A 15,765-nucleotide genomic window follows, 5' to 3' on the forward strand; every position below is an offset into this window, starting at 1 on the left:
TATAATGGCTCTCCAAATAGTATGATGGCTCTCCAAATAGTATAATGGCTCTCCAAATAGTATGATGGCTCTCTAAATAGTATGATGGCCCACCAAATAACCCTCTAAATAATATGGTAGCCCTCCAATTATTATAATGGACTCAACATAGCCCTTCAAACAACATAATATGGTGAATACGTAGCCATCCAAACAGCATGATAGCCCCCACATAGCCCTTCAAACATTATAAAAGTAATACAAAGTACTGATTGATATAAAAAATGCTCACCTCTCCCCATTCCTTTGCTGCTTTGGGCTCTGTAATTTGTAGTGTTAAGCACTGCTCATCTCAAAGCAGGGAGAATGATGGAGGAGGGGGCTGACAGCTCTCTCTTCCATCATTACTTTCAACTGTATCAGCATGCAGGATGCAAATACAGTTGAAAGTGCAGTGCCTCTGAGAGGCCCGATGACGATGTTGGCATTGAGCTCCTCCAACTCACTGTAACATGTTTGCCAATTCCTGCTTCGGCCATTGGGCGGCACCATGCAGTAGTTGTGCTTGATGCAACATATAACAATCCTTCTTTGTTCCTTGGACTAGTGGTTCTGACCAGTCTGGAAGCTCCGGGGTAAGTCTTATTGTGTTTATTTCTGTCTGCTATCAGCACTGGGTGGGACTGTTCTACATAGACCTCAGTGATATATGATGATATGGACCCCACAGAGCTCTGATTTCAACATAATCAAGTCTGTCTGGGATTATATGAAGAGATAGGAGGACATACACAAGCATACATTCACAGATCTGTGGTTAGTGCTCCAAGATGTTTGGAACAAACTGCCTGCTGAGTTCCATGAAAAACTGTTTACTTGTTTACCTAGTATAATTGATGCTTTGATGCTGTTTTGAACTCAAAAGGTTGTAAAACCAAACATTAATTTGATTTAGATTTCATTTTTTGTTCGTTTACTTCTCATTTTATTACTTGACAAAAATAAACTATCACTTCTACTTTTGAAAGTATTCTTACTTTGCAGCATTTTTTTCCACACCTGCTTAAAACTTTTGCACATGACAGTATATAAATATTGGGACACACCTCTAAATTATTGAGTTTGGGTTTGTTTTTCTTTAGTTGCATTGCCAGAGAGGTATAAAATTCATTAACTAGCCATGCGGTTTGTACAAACATTGTAAAAGGATAGGTCTTTCTAAAGAGCTCACTGAATTCGACCTACCGTGTTTTTCCAAAAATAAGACCCTGTCTTGTACTTTTTTTGCCCCCCAAAAAAGCACTAGGGCTTATTTTTGGAGGAGGTCTTATTCTTGGAAAAACACGGCCAAAAAAGCAGACCCCCCCACTTCCCAGGAGACTCATACTTACCAGACCTGGAAGTCTGCTTAGCTCCCAGGTCCTCCCTCTGATCTCCGGTGGGTGCTGCATGCCGTCCTCCCCTGCTTTTGGCTGACACACTGACACACAGCAGATCGCAGATCACACACACACACATACACACATCACATCCAGCGTTAAAGAATGCTTCCGGCCGCAGAGAATGATGGGAGGAAGTCACGTGTGTACGCAGGTCCTGTAAGCAAGCATTGTGGCAGGTTCTTGCGCTCCACTGCACTGCCTGTCAGGATTCTGCTGGCGAGAAGAAATCGGTGACGCTGGATGTTGTGAATTTGTGATTCGATGTTTGTGTGTGCTTTGTGATTTTTGTGTGTGAGAGATCAGGGGTGTGAGTGTGTGCGATCACTGCAGGTCCTCTGCTCGGCGTCTGGTTAGTGTGATTGCAGGGTGTCCGCTGTTTATAATGAAGTGCAGTATTTGTTAACTTTTTTAGCTGCACGGACACTTCATTATTGAACCGCAACTAGGGCTTATTTTCAGGGGAGGGTTTATATTTAAGCCTTGCTCTGAAAATACTGAAAATCCCTGCTAGGGCTTATTTTTGGGGGAGGTCTTATTTTTGGAAAAACAAGGTAGGTATTTTAATAGGTAGCCACCAGTGCAGCAAATCAGTTTGTGGAATTTCTTCCCTTCTAAACCCAGAGTTCCAAATGTGTTCTGGCATTAACACAGGCACAAAAACTGTGTATAGGGAGCTTCGTAGCATAGGTTTCCATGGCTGAGCATCTACATGCAAGCCTTATATCACCAAGTATAAGCCAAGATGGTGGATAGAGTGGTGAAAATAATGGTGTCACTGGACTCTAGAGCAGTATAAACACGGTCCGTGGAGTGGCAAATCACGTTTCTTTATCTACAGTCTAACGGACAAGTCTCGGTTTGGCAAATGCCATGAGAATATTACCAGTCTGATTGATTTGTGTTATTTGTAAAACTTGATAGTGGAGAGATGATGCTGTGAGGTTGCTTTAAAGGGGTTGATCTTACACCTTAGTTGCAACGAAGTGAAATGTTAATGCTTTAGTATACCAAGATATGTTTGACAATATATGCTTCCAACTTTATGGGAACAGTTTGAAGTAAGCACTGTTTTGTTCCTGCATGACTGTCATAGCCGTTGATCACACCTATTCATATAAATGATCTCATTGTTGTTATTGGCATGTGCACAATTTAGATTCAGACAAAAGTAGGAAAGCCATGAAATACCATGTAAAAAAAAAACAAATAGTGTGCTAAACCTTATGGGTGGTTTGCACACTACGACATCGCAGGTGCGATGTCGGTGGGGTCAAATTGAAAGTAACGCACATCCGGCATCGCAGGCGACATCGTAGTGTGTAAAGCCTAGATGATACGATTAACAAGCGCAAAAGCGTCATAATCGTATCATCGGTGTGAATATCGCATTACACTCCGCTATTTTGTTTTCCCGCGTTCGTAGAACACTGTTAACATAAGCAACAAACACAAAATTTTGAAAACATATATTAGACTTAAGGTTTTCATGTGATGTAATATTTGTTACGTTAGAAATAAAAAAAAATCACAAAGCCAGAGACTTATCAGCAGCCCCTCGTGTAGTCACAGAAGATCTCTGTAGCCCCAACAGTCATCAAAATAGCTATGATCCCAAGGATGTATACACCATCAATATTAAAACACTGGGAGTTAAGGGTGCTTTACATGCTGCGACATCGCTAGCGATGTCATGAGCATTAGCACCCGCCCCCGTCGTTGGTGCGATATGTGGTGATCGCTACCGTAGCGAACATTATCGCTACGGCAGCGTCACACACACATACCTGTTCTGCGACATCGCTGTGCCCGCTGAACAATCCCTCCTTCAAGGGGGAGATGGGTTCGGCGTCACAGCGACACCACAAAATGGCCGTCCAATAGCAGAGGAGGGGCGAAGATCAGCGGCCGGAACATGCTGCCCACCTCCTTCCTTCCTCATTGCCGGTGGACGGAGGTAACTAAGGAGATGATCGTCGCCCCTGCGGTGTCACACATAGCGATGTGTGATGCTGCAGGAATGAGGAACAACCTCGCTACGTACAAGACAACGATTTTTGGTAAATAAACGACCTCTCATATACCAATGATTATTGTCTCTTTTGCGATCGTTTACGGTTGCTCCTGCCTGTCACATGCTGCGATGTTGCTAACGGCGCCGGATGTGCGTCACAAACACCATGACCCCGACGATATATCGTTAGCGATGTCGCAGCGTGTAAATGGCCCTTTAGACTCTTGAGATCCGTACCAATCAGCTGTCTGAAATGACAGTAGCACTTCGGTGGGACAGAGCTGAAATACTTGGTATACTAGAGATAAGTATATCAACCTGCAAAGGATCTACTTCAAGTTGAATTTTCCAGAATTTATGGTTTCGGACAAATTTGAACATTTTGAGATGTGATTCGTAGTTTGCAATGCGAAAGTTTGCACAACACCATTTTCCTTACTACTGAAGCTTAAGAGATCAGGCTAATGTCATTTTCTGCAGCCGCATATGCATCTCCTTAACACACTGCAGCTATGACATCTTACAAATTATGACACCTTTTACAGTGGTGGTTAGTACCTAGGCCATCACAGATCAGCAGTTCCCAGTAGAGCACAGTTTGTACAGCAAAGTCATTTTCCATCTCCTGAGTCACTGGGTAAGTGTCTTGCTTTGGCAGCCTGTAAGCTGTTATGGTTAGTAGGCTCCTCTTTCTCCTGCAGTGTTAGCTCTTATGGTCTGCGGAGTCCTCTCTCTCTGTTTTCTGTAGAGTATAAGCTCTTATGTTCAGTAAGGTCATTTCTCACTCTTTCCTATAGAGTATAAGTGCCAATGATCAGCAGAGTTCTCTCTCTCTCTCCTGTAGAGTGTAAGTTCTTATGATTAGCCTGGTCCTCTAGCTACTAAAGAGTGTAAGCTCACATGATCATCAGACTCTCTTTCTTCTGTAGAGTATAAGCTCTTATGATCAGTAGGGTCATTTCTTTCCTGTAGAATGTAGACTCTTATAAGGCTGGGGCCACACGGTGATTAATGCGATCTTCGCATGACACTCAGCTCACACCGGCAGCACAGTAGGAGCCGAGTGCCATTCGAGTGTCACTACGACTGAGGTCCCATTATGCGATCGAACCTCAACTGGGGGGGAGGGTCGGCACAGAGGAGGAGAGGGAGGGATTTATTTCCCTCTCTCCTCCGTAGCCGATTATTGCCATTCTCGCCCTGCACTCACGGTACACCAGTGTACCGCGAGTGCAGTGCGATCTTTCTCTCGCCCCATAGACTTAAATGGGTGCAAGAGAAAGAGTCTCGCATTACAATCGCATCATGCTGAGATTGTTTTCTCGGTCCGATTGGGGCCGAGAAAATAATCGCTCATGAGTGCTAGCACATAGGCTAATATTGGTCCGAGTGGAATGTGGTGTTTTATCGCATTCCACTCTCTCTGATTTTCATGCCGTGTGCCTTAGGCCTAATCAACAGGATCCTCGCTCTCCTTTTGTAGAGTGTAAGCTCTTATGATTAGTGTGGTTCTTTCTCTCTTCTGTAGAGTGTAAGTTCTTATGATCAGCAGAATCCCTTTTTCCTAAAGTATAAGCTCTTATTGTCAGGGGGGTTCTCTGTCTTTCCTCTCCCACAAGAAATTGCCAGCTTTGAGATTCACGCAAATTTATTTGTTGCAAATCTAATTTTTTGGGAACTTTCGGTGAAGTTGGCGATTTCAAATTTCAAAACGTCCACTCAGTCATAATTTAAGTGCAGTATGAATAGTACATGACACAGTTCTTTAAGAATAATCAATAAAATTTTAACAATAAAGAGTCTATTTAATGGACTAAAAAAATATACAAAAAAAACCCACATGAACAATTAGTTTCCAAAAAAATTTTTTTACTGCAAAAAAATGTACGATTTATATCAATTTATATGTTCCCCCAAAACAAAGCTGATAAAAGATACAATTTATGCTGTATTAAACAAGGCCATGTACATCCACGTTAATTTAACTGGGTTATCCAAGATTTGCGTTTTCGTTCCCCATTGGGTTAAGAACTTACCTTCAGGTAGGTGCTAACTACCTGCCTCTGCTACAATACGATTGTCTCTCCTGGCTCAGAGCAGTCACGGACTGCTGCTTTCTGTGACGTCACATCAACAAGGTATTTCTTTCACTTCTACCGTGTTACTGGAGAACCACTACAAACATCATGATGATTGACAGTGGCTAGTGAGCTGTCAATCAGCATGATGTCAGCAGTGACAGCCCATCGATATACTGGAGCAGAAGAAAAAGATGTGAGGTCAAAGGAAGCAAGAGAATAGCCGCCTGAGCCTTGAGAGATCATCACAGGGCAGAACAGGCAGGTTGTTAGCAACCAACTAACGGTAAGTTCTAAAGCGGGCTTTACACACTGCGACATTGCTAGCAATTGCTAGCGATGACGTGCTCGATAGCACCCGCCCCCTTCATACATGCGATATCTGTTGATCGCTGCCGTAGTGAACATTATCGCTATGGCAGCGTCTCACGCACATACCTGTGCAGCGACGTCGATATGACCGCCAAACAATACCTCCCTCAAGGGAGAGGTGCGTTTGGCGTCATAGCAATGTCACTGCAGCATCATTAAGCGGCCAGCCAATAGAAGGTGAGGGGCGGAGATGAGCGGGACGTACCATCCCGCCCACCTACTTCCTTCCGCATTGCCGGTGGATGGAGGCAAGGAGATGTTCGTCGCTCCTGCGGTGTCACACATAGCGACGTGTGGTGCCGCAGGAACGACGAACAACATCGCTAATAAGCAATCAACAATTTTTTGTTTCAGGACAACCTCTCCGTTGTGAACGATTTTGACCACTTTTGCGATCGATTAAGGTCGCTCGAATATGTCACACGCTGCAATGCTGTTAACGTCGCCGGATGTGCGTCACAAACACCGTGACCCCATCGATAATACGTTAACGATATCGTAGCGTTTAAAGCCTGCTTTAGTCTTGTAAGAAAACAAAAAAAAATCTTGGATCAACCCTTAACAAAGAAAGTTATGGTTTCTAAAATGCCAGAGGTAGGTCATTAAATAGAGTCTGCAGCACTTTTGACCATGCAAAACTGGGTATTGAATTAGATAGCTGTAGAGGTGTTTATATACATACATTTCATTCAAAATAAAAAAGGGAGCCTATCAACACAAAATGACTGTTCAGACCAAATACAGGTGCTCAGTGTGCCCTTGGCATCTCCAAACTATTCATTGCACCTTCCCACCTATATGTTTTACTCCTTTTACTTGATTGAAAGCACTGGCTTTACAGGAAATAAGTCGCAAATAGAATAGAAGTAGGTGGGAAGTTGTACTGTAATGTTGGGCCACACAAAGGGTGCACTGAGTGCATGTGCTTGGTTTGAACAGTCATTTATGCTGACAGACTCTCTACACCAGAATTATGGAGCCAACTACAGCTGTCACTCAACATCAAAATTAAGTAGTAATAGAGCCATTAATGCAGAGAGCCAAGAACACTTCAGTTTTAGGAGTTGCCTTCAGAGCACTTATGGGAGAGACATGTACCCGGAAAAGCCTTCACTTTCTAATTTGTCATGCTTCTAAAAGCCTATAGAAAGTTATAATTAAGCACCTATATAGTTCTCCTATGACGCATTGTCAGCAGTTTCACAGGCTCCAGACTGATGTTTTACTTTAAAGCTTAAGGAGTCATTCCCATCTCCAAGATCCTATCCCAATATGTAGTAGGCGTAATAAGAATATTAGCAAAGCCCTCCAATTAGAAATGTAGTATAGTTCTCCTGATATAGCCAAGTCTCTTACCTCAGATGCACTGAATTGCCTGTTAGGTTCCCATGGTTACGACCACTCATAGAATGACAGTTAGTTGCTTGTGGTCGTAATCATGGATATCTAAAGCTACTGTAATGTTCTGCACATGAGATAAGCGACATAGCTAATCAAGAGAACTACAGTACATTTCTAATTGAAGGTAATTGCTAATGTTCTTATTATTATACCTACTACATATATTGGGACATAGGATCTTGGAGATGGGAATAAACCTTTAAGTCTACTCTTTCATCAAACAGTACCTACTACTATCCATTGACTGTCAAAGAAAAAAGAGAAAAGACCAGCTTCACCTGTGTAAGTGCACAGATCTAAAACTCCACAAGAAAAAGAAAGAAAACATACGATCCAGCACTATAAAACCTTACTTTTATTGAAGATCCATAAAAAACATCTGAAAACAGGAGGTAGACAAAGGCAACATTGGTTTACGCGTTTCTGGTATGCACCCCTTAATCATAACCATATCTATTGGCTGTGTTTGGTATTGCAGCTGAGTCCCAAAGATCCTCTCTACAACTGCAATTACCCTCTCATTTACCTATAACTCTTGAATGACTTGTCTATCTTTATGAAGGCTCATGAGTGTTATGAGTAAAGCCATTTTGACAAATACACATATCCACATAATGCCTCCAGTCACTGTCGATGAACCTCACATTGTGATGTTATACTGGGTTTTATTTCTAAATTGACTAAAGATTTTTTCTACTTTTTCTTTTTTTGAAGAGACGCATTTCAGATTTATTAGCCGCTAAATATGAATCAATGATTCATTTTTGTGCTGCACTTACATAAATAACCAGAAATAAATGCGGCATACAGTAAAGATTAGTAAGATCTGCGTATAATGGAACCTGTGATAATACTCGCACGTTTTTTCTTACTTTCTTTTCTGTTTTTCTGTTTTAGGTGAATTAAATGAACCAATTACTGACCCTGGATATTATGGTACCTATTATTTATTTTCTTCTTAGTTGTGTGGTTGAGTGGGATTGAGCACACAATATATACATCAATGTCATCACTTGACATATACTTGGTAATGGAGCCTTCCAGAGGAACATATCAGCTAAACTAAGAACATATTCTTTTTTGTTGCCTTTACTTTTATGATGAATGGACATGTCAGTAATAGTGAAAAATGGTAGAAATCAGTACAATAAAATGCTGTTTTTTTATTTATTTTTACTAACCTCATGTGAATAGTGTAGAGTAACATATGAAAAATGGATTAACTTATTTTTTACTTTTATCTAAATTCCTTTCTTTGGTTTAAAGGGAACCTCACGAATACTGATATGAGGAGACCCTCAACTGTGTTGTCCATGCTAAATAGTCTAACTATATTTGGTACCCTCAAATAAGCAGCGATCCAAGCCCAATTCAGATTACAATAACAATATATCTATAATTTTTGGCCCCCATCCTTTTTTCCTTTTGGATGTTAAGTGTTTACTATGTACATTTTTATCTACAAGCAATAACATAGACTTTTACTTTTAACAGATGCTAGATTACACATGTCTACTTTGTCTTTTTTGTGTGATAAATTGTATTGGTCAATAAGATCACAGAATTTATTCCTAAAGGTAACAAGTAAAGACTAAAAACTAAATCCTAGATGGCTTACACCTAATGTGAGAGATTCCATTAGTGATAAAAAAAGGGCATTTAAAATATAGAAACCTGAGGGGACAGCTGTTGCTTTTAAAAACTACAAAAAGCTGAAAAGAGAATGTTAAAAAGTATTCGTATCAGCTAAAGTAGAAAGTAAAAAGCAGGTAACCAAGGAAAGCAAGAAGAATTCCAAGAAATTCTATAAATATAATAAAAATAAGGCGGGTACCCTAAATAATGGTAATGAGGAGTTGGTCACTGTAGATCAAAATAAGGCAAAATAAGAAAATTATTTCTTCAGCTCTGTATATACCACAGAGAGAGTGGCTGATGTTGTCCATCACAGTGCTCCTTATGTCATCTAATATACTCAGTTGGCTAATCGTTGATATGGTCCAAGGTAAATTAAATATAAATATGAACTAAGTTACAGGCCCAGATGGACTACGTCATAGGCCTACAAACCCCTTGTCATATACTTTCCTTTTGGCAGCTTCATCTATTACTGACGCCACTCCGGTTCCGCATGTCGCCATCTTGTAAAAGGAAGTTTTGACTGTCCAGAAGCCAGAAGTTACATTGCAAGCTCTCAATACAAGTCTATGAGAGGCAGAGTGAGGCCAGAACGAGTATCTCATGGACTTGTATTCAGGTGTGACCTATGCGCGCTCCATGAAACACTGGAGCTGCAGCAGGTCACATATTGCTGAGATCAACTGGAGGGGCGACGATAGAATGTGAAGCCACCAGAAGGTGAATATCATATAGAGGTCAGGGGACTTAGACTTAAAACACCACCCCAGTGGTGTAATAAAGAAAACACTGGAGTGGTGCTTTAACCACTTTACGACCAAGGACGTACTGGTACATCCTTGGCTGCCTCCCTCCAGTTACCACGGGCTCCAGCGGCAAGCCCGTGGTAATCCCTGCACATGTCTGCTGATCTGATTGGAGATCCAGCCCGCCTGTTAACCCCTTAGATCTGACAGCATGATTTAAAGGGTCATAGCGGGGATCGCATTGTTCCCCACCACCATCAGCAGACCCATTACGGGGTCACAGGGTGCCAATGTGTTGCCATGACAGCGGGGGGTCAGATAATGACTCCTGATGCTGTCATGACTCACTTCCTAAAAGAGCAGACAGCTCACATTGCCGGCGCTCACAGGAATACTGCATTTCTCTTGAGCAGAGCGATGCTGCAGCATCACTTTGATCAGGACAAGCAATTGGATAGTATAGTCATAAAGTCCCCTAGGAGGACTAGTAAAATAAAAAAAATGTTGAAAAAAGTTATAAAAAACTAAAAGTTCAAATCACCCACCTTTTGCGCCATTGAAAATACAACAATTAAAAATGTTTAAATACACATATTTGGCATTGCCACATTAAGAAACAGATTTTATCAAAATATAAAATCAATTAATTGATCGGTACATGGCGTAGCGAGTAGTGATGAGCGAGCATGCTTGTCACTACTCGGTACTCGCACGAGTATCACTGTACTCGGGCTGCTCGGCGGGGAACGAGTAATCTCGCGATACTCGTGCTTTACTCGTGGTCTTCATTTCTGCATGTTGGCGCTCTTTTGAGAGCCAGCCCTCATGCAGGGATTGGCTGGCAGACCACTGCAATGCCACAGCCCTGTTAGTTGTGGAATTGCAGTGATTGGCCGGCCTGCACAGCGTCACCGAGCCTTTATATCGGCCGGCGCGCTGTGCTCTGCTCACAGCTATTCTGACAGTGAGTGTAGGGAGAGTGTCGCTGATTCAGGGAAAGCTTTGCGGCCCTTTATAGCTTTTTCAGTTGCAGGGCTGCAAACAGTGTGACCAAAAGTCCTTCTCAGGACTATTCTAGTTGTATACAGGCAGGCAGGGTATAGCCAGGTCGGAGTACAGTAGCAAAGTCCTTCTCAGGACTATTGTTGCTATATACAGGCAGGGTATAGCCAGGTCTGAATACAGGCTAGTGACCAAAAGAGTCCTTGTCAGGACTATTGTAGCAGTATACAGGCAGGCAGGCAGGCAGGGTAGTGGTGACCGTATACCAGCCTTCATATCTGGGGCTGGTGTACACAGTGTAAAACAGTCCAGATAGTGTCTGACTTGTCTGTACTGTAATTGTCGCTCCCCAAAAAAACCTGTTAGTAGGTTATTATTGCGTCCGTGCTTGGTTTTTAAAACCGCACGTGTGTGCCTGTTGGTGGCAGCGTACAGGTGCACTGGTGTGCGTTTACCAAACTATTATATAACGCACAAGTGTAGTGTATAATACACGTCAGTCAGCAGTGGCTGATAGTGTCAGAGTTCTTAATTTTTGCTCCTAAAACCTGTGTTAGGTTATTATTGCGTCCGTGCTTGGTTTTTAAAACCGCACGTGTGTGCCTGTTGGTGGCAGCGTACAGGTGCACTGGTGTGCGTTTACCAAACTATTATATAACGCACAAGTGTAGTGTATAATACACGTCAGTCAGCAGTGGCTGATAGTGTCAGAGTTCTTAATTTTTGCTCCTAAAACCTGTGTTAGGTTATTATTGCGTCCGTACTTGGTTTTTAAAACCGCACGTGTGTGCCTGTTGGTGGCAGCGTACAGGTGCACTGGTGTGCGTTTACCAAACTATTATATAACGCACAAGTGTAGTGTATAATACACGTCAGTCAGCAGTGGCTGATAGTGTCAGAGTTCTTAATTTTTGCTCCTAAAACCTGTGTTAGGTTATTATTGCGTCCGTGCTTGGTTTTTAAAACCGCACGTGTGTGCCTGTTGGTGGCAGCGTACAGGTGCACTGGTGTGCGTTTACCAAACTATTATATAACGCACAAGTGTAGTGTATAATACACGTCAGTCAGCAGTGGCTGATAGTGTCAGAGTTCTTAATTTTTGCTCCTAAAACCTGTGTTAGGTTATTATTGCGTCCGTGCTTGGTTTTTAAAACCGCACGTGTGTGCCTGTTGGTGGCAGCGTACAGGTGCACTGGTGTGCGTTTACCAAACTATTATATAACGCACAAGTGTAGTGTATAATACACGTCAGTCAGCAGTGGCTGATAGTGTCAGAGTTCTTAATTTTTGCTCCTAAAACCTGTGTTAGGTTATTATTGCGTCCGTGCTTGGTTTTTAAAACCGCACGTGTGTGCCTGTTGGTGGCAGCGTACAGGTGCACTGGTGTGCGTTTACCAAACTATTATATAACGCACAAGTGTAGTGTATAATACACGTCAGTCAGCAGTGGCTGATAGTGTCAGAGTTCTTAATTTTTGCTCCTAAAACCTGTGTTAGGTTATTATTGCGTCCGTGCTTGGTTTTTAAAACCGCACGTGTGTGCCTGTTGGTGGCAGCGTACAGGTGCACTGGTGTGCGTTTACCAAACTATTATATAACGCACAAGTGTAGTGTATAATACACGTCAGTCAGCAGTGGCTGATAGTGTCAGAGTTCTTAATTTTTGCTCCTAAAACCTGTGTTAGGTTATTATTGCGTCCGTGCTTGGTTTTTAAAACCGCACGTGTGTGCCTGTTGGTGGCAGCGTACAGGTGCACTGGTGTGCGTTTACCAAACTATTATATAACGCACAAGTGTAGTGTATAATACACGTCAGTCAGCAGTGGCTGATAGTGTCAGAGTTCTTAATTTTTGCTCCTAAAACCTGTGTTAGGTTATTATTGCGTCCGTGCTTGGTTTTTAAAACCGCACGTGTGTGCCTGTTGGTGGCAGCGTACAGGTGCACTGGTGTGCGTTTACCAAACTATTATATAACGCACAAGTGTAGTGTATAATACACGTCAGTCAGCAGTGGCTGATAGTGTCAGAGTTCTTAATTTTTGCTCCTAAAACCTGTGTTAGGTTATTATTGCGTCCGTGCTTGGTTTTTAAAACCGCACGTGTGTGCCTGTCGGTGGCAGCGTACAGGTGCACTTGTGTGCAATTTCCAGAAACTTTGATATAACGCACAAGTAGTGAATATACACGTCAGCAGTGCACAGCATTGCAAAATGCGCAAGGGCATTGGCAAGGAACAAGGAAGTGGACGTGATGGTGGTGCAGGCAGAGGCCGAGGTCGTGGGCAAGCTCTAATTTCGCCACAACAAAGGGCCACATCTAGTCGCTCGCACGTCCTGTCCCAAATTCTTGGGGACCGCAGCAGTACACCGCTCTTGAACCAAGACCAGTGTCAACAGGTTGTTAGTTGGATAGCGGATAATGCTTCCAGTCAGATTGGCACCACCACAAACACTCTGTCTTCCACACGGTCAAGTGTCAGTAGCCGTGATACTGCACCGCACATTTCTGAACCTGATCCTCCTTCCTACCACCAGGCTGAGTACACGTCCTCCTCGGACATTAATGATCCCACACTTGGACACTCGGAAGAGCTGTTCACGTTTCCATTCACACATTCTGGCCTCTCGCCAGCTCATATTGAAGTGGGTCATGAGGAGATCGTCTGTACAGATGGCCAAATATTTGAGCAGCCACGTTCTCACGAAGTTGGCAACGTGTCTCAACAAGTGGTGGACGATGATGAGACACAATTGTCAGCAAGTCAGGAGGAGGAGCAGGGTGCGGAAGAGGAAGACGACGTGGTGGATGATCCAGTAACTGACCCAACCTGGCAGGAGGATATGCAGAGCGAGGACAGCAGTGCACAGGGGGAGGGAGGCGTAGCATCACAACAGGCAGTAAGAAGCAGGGTGGTGGCCCCAGGCAGAAGTCAGGCAACCGTTCCCCGGAACAACACGACGACACAAGGTGCCTGTCCAAATGTTAGGTCTTCACGAGTCTGGCAGTTTTTTAAGTTGGATCCAGATGATTCAAAAAAGGCCATTTGCAACACCTGCCGTGCCAGCATCAGCAGGGGTACCAAAACTAGCAGCCTGACCACCACCAGCATGATCAGGCACATGTCAGCCAAGCACCCGACTTTGTGGGAAGTACAACAGAGTCGAGGAGCAGTGCTTGCTGATGTCACTGCTACGTCTTCGCTGGTTGTGCATGCGAGCCAATCCTCTGTCCATGCTGCCTGCGAACAAGCCTCCTCCACTCCTGCACCTACAGTTGCCTACGCAGAAAGAACACCATCATCAAGCACGTCCTTGTCCCAGCGCAGCGTTCAGTTATCCATTCAGCAAACCTTTGAACGCAGGCGCAAATACACTGCCAACACCCCACATGCCACAGTTCTAAATGCTAACATTTCGCGACTGCTTGCGCTGGAAATGTTGCCTTTTAGGCTGGTGGAGACAGAAGCATTCCGTGACCTGATGGCGGCAGCTGTCCCACGTTACTCGGTCCCCAGCCGCCACTATTTCTCCCGGTGTGCCGTCCCCGCGTTGCATAACCACGTGTCACAAAACATTACACGTGCCCTGAACAACGCTGTTTCACCCAAGGTCCACCTAACCACAGACACGTGGACAAGTGCTTGTGGGCAAGGCCGCTACATCTCGTTGACGGCACACTGGGTTAATATTGTGGAAGCTGGGACCCAGTCTGAGCGAGGGACGCAACACGTCCTTCCCACACCAAGGTTTGCAGGCCCTACCTCAGTCAGTGTTTCACCCACACTCTACAGCTCCGGAATGTCATGCTCTTCAGCCTCCTCCTCCTCCTGCGCATCCTCATCCACTGTGCCCTCCACACCAGTCACAAGCTGGAAGCACTGCAGCACTGCCTCGGCGAAGCGGCAACAGGCTGTGCTGAAGCTAATCTGCATAGGTGACAAACCCCACAATGCAGAAGAGCTGTGGACAGCTCTGAAACAGCAGGCAGATCACTGGCTCACACCTCTGAACCTAAAGCCAGGAAAGGTCGTTTGTGACAATGGCCGGAACCTGGTGGCGGCTTTGAGGCGAGGCCAGCTGACACATGTTCCATGCGTGGCCCATGTGCTCAACCTCGTGGTTCAGCGGTTTATAAAGTCATACCCAGAGCTGTCTGATCTGCTGGTAAAAGTTCGCCGCCTGTCTGCACATTTTCGAAAGTCACCTACTGCTTCAGCCGGCCTTGCCGGCTTTCAGCGCCGTTTGCATCTTCCGGCTCACAGACTGGTGTGTGATGTCCCCACGCGTTGGAATTCAACTCTGCACATGTTGGTCAGGATATGTGAGCAGAAGAGGGCAGTTGTTGAGTACCTGCATCACCTAAGCCGTCGGGAAATGGGTCAAACTCCACACATAACACCTGAGGAGTGGAGATGGATGTCAGACCTATGTACCATCCTCCAAAACTTTGAGGACTCCACCAAGATGGTGAGTGGTGATGACGCCATTATTAGCGTCACCATACCGCTACTCTGCCTTCTAAAACGGTCCCTGCTGAAAAACAAACATGATGCATTGCAGGCGGAGCGCGATGAGTTGCAGCAAGAAACAGTAGTGGGTGTGGGTGATAACACACAGCCCAGCCTCGTCTCATCACAACGTGCAGTGGAGGACTATGACGAGGAGGAGGATGAAGACATGGAGCAACTCTCCGGCCAAATTGAGGATATGACATGCACACCAGTCATATCCTCGATTCAGCGTGGCTGGCCAGAGGACAGGGTAGATGAGGAGGAGGAGGAGGAGGAGGAGGAGGAGGAGGAGGAGGACAGCATGTTCAGTCATCTTGTTGGTCAGGCTACTGAAGTCCTGGCTGTTAAGAGTCTGGCGCACATGGCTGACTTTATGGTAAGCTGCCTGTCTCGTGACCCTCGCGTTAAGAACATCTTGGCCGACAATCATTACTGGTTGGTAACACTGTTAGACCCACGCTACAAGGAGAACTTTTTGTCTCTTATTCCCGTGGAGGAGAGGTCAACCAAAATGCAGCAGTTTCGGAAGGCCATACTCACGGAAGTAGGCAAAGCATTCCCCTCACAAAACGCTAGCGGCATAGGT

General features: G+C 44.3%; 1 protein-coding gene across 1 annotated transcript in view; it reads left to right on the forward strand.

Annotated features, from left to right (window-relative positions):
* NTRK2 (neurotrophic receptor tyrosine kinase 2) overlaps positions 1–15,765 on the forward strand; it is a 426,971-nt gene that overhangs the window by 92,616 nt on the left and 318,590 nt on the right. Inside the window, 1 exon segment of the mRNA XM_075318432.1 lies at positions 8,181–8,219. Coding sequence (XP_075174547.1) covers positions 8,181–8,219 — 39 coding nt within the window.

The sequence above is a fragment of the Anomaloglossus baeobatrachus genome, chromosome 1 (assembly GCF_048569485.1).
Source record: "Anomaloglossus baeobatrachus isolate aAnoBae1 chromosome 1, aAnoBae1.hap1, whole genome shotgun sequence".
NCBI classification, from domain to species: domain Eukaryota; kingdom Metazoa; phylum Chordata; class Amphibia; order Anura; family Aromobatidae; genus Anomaloglossus; species Anomaloglossus baeobatrachus.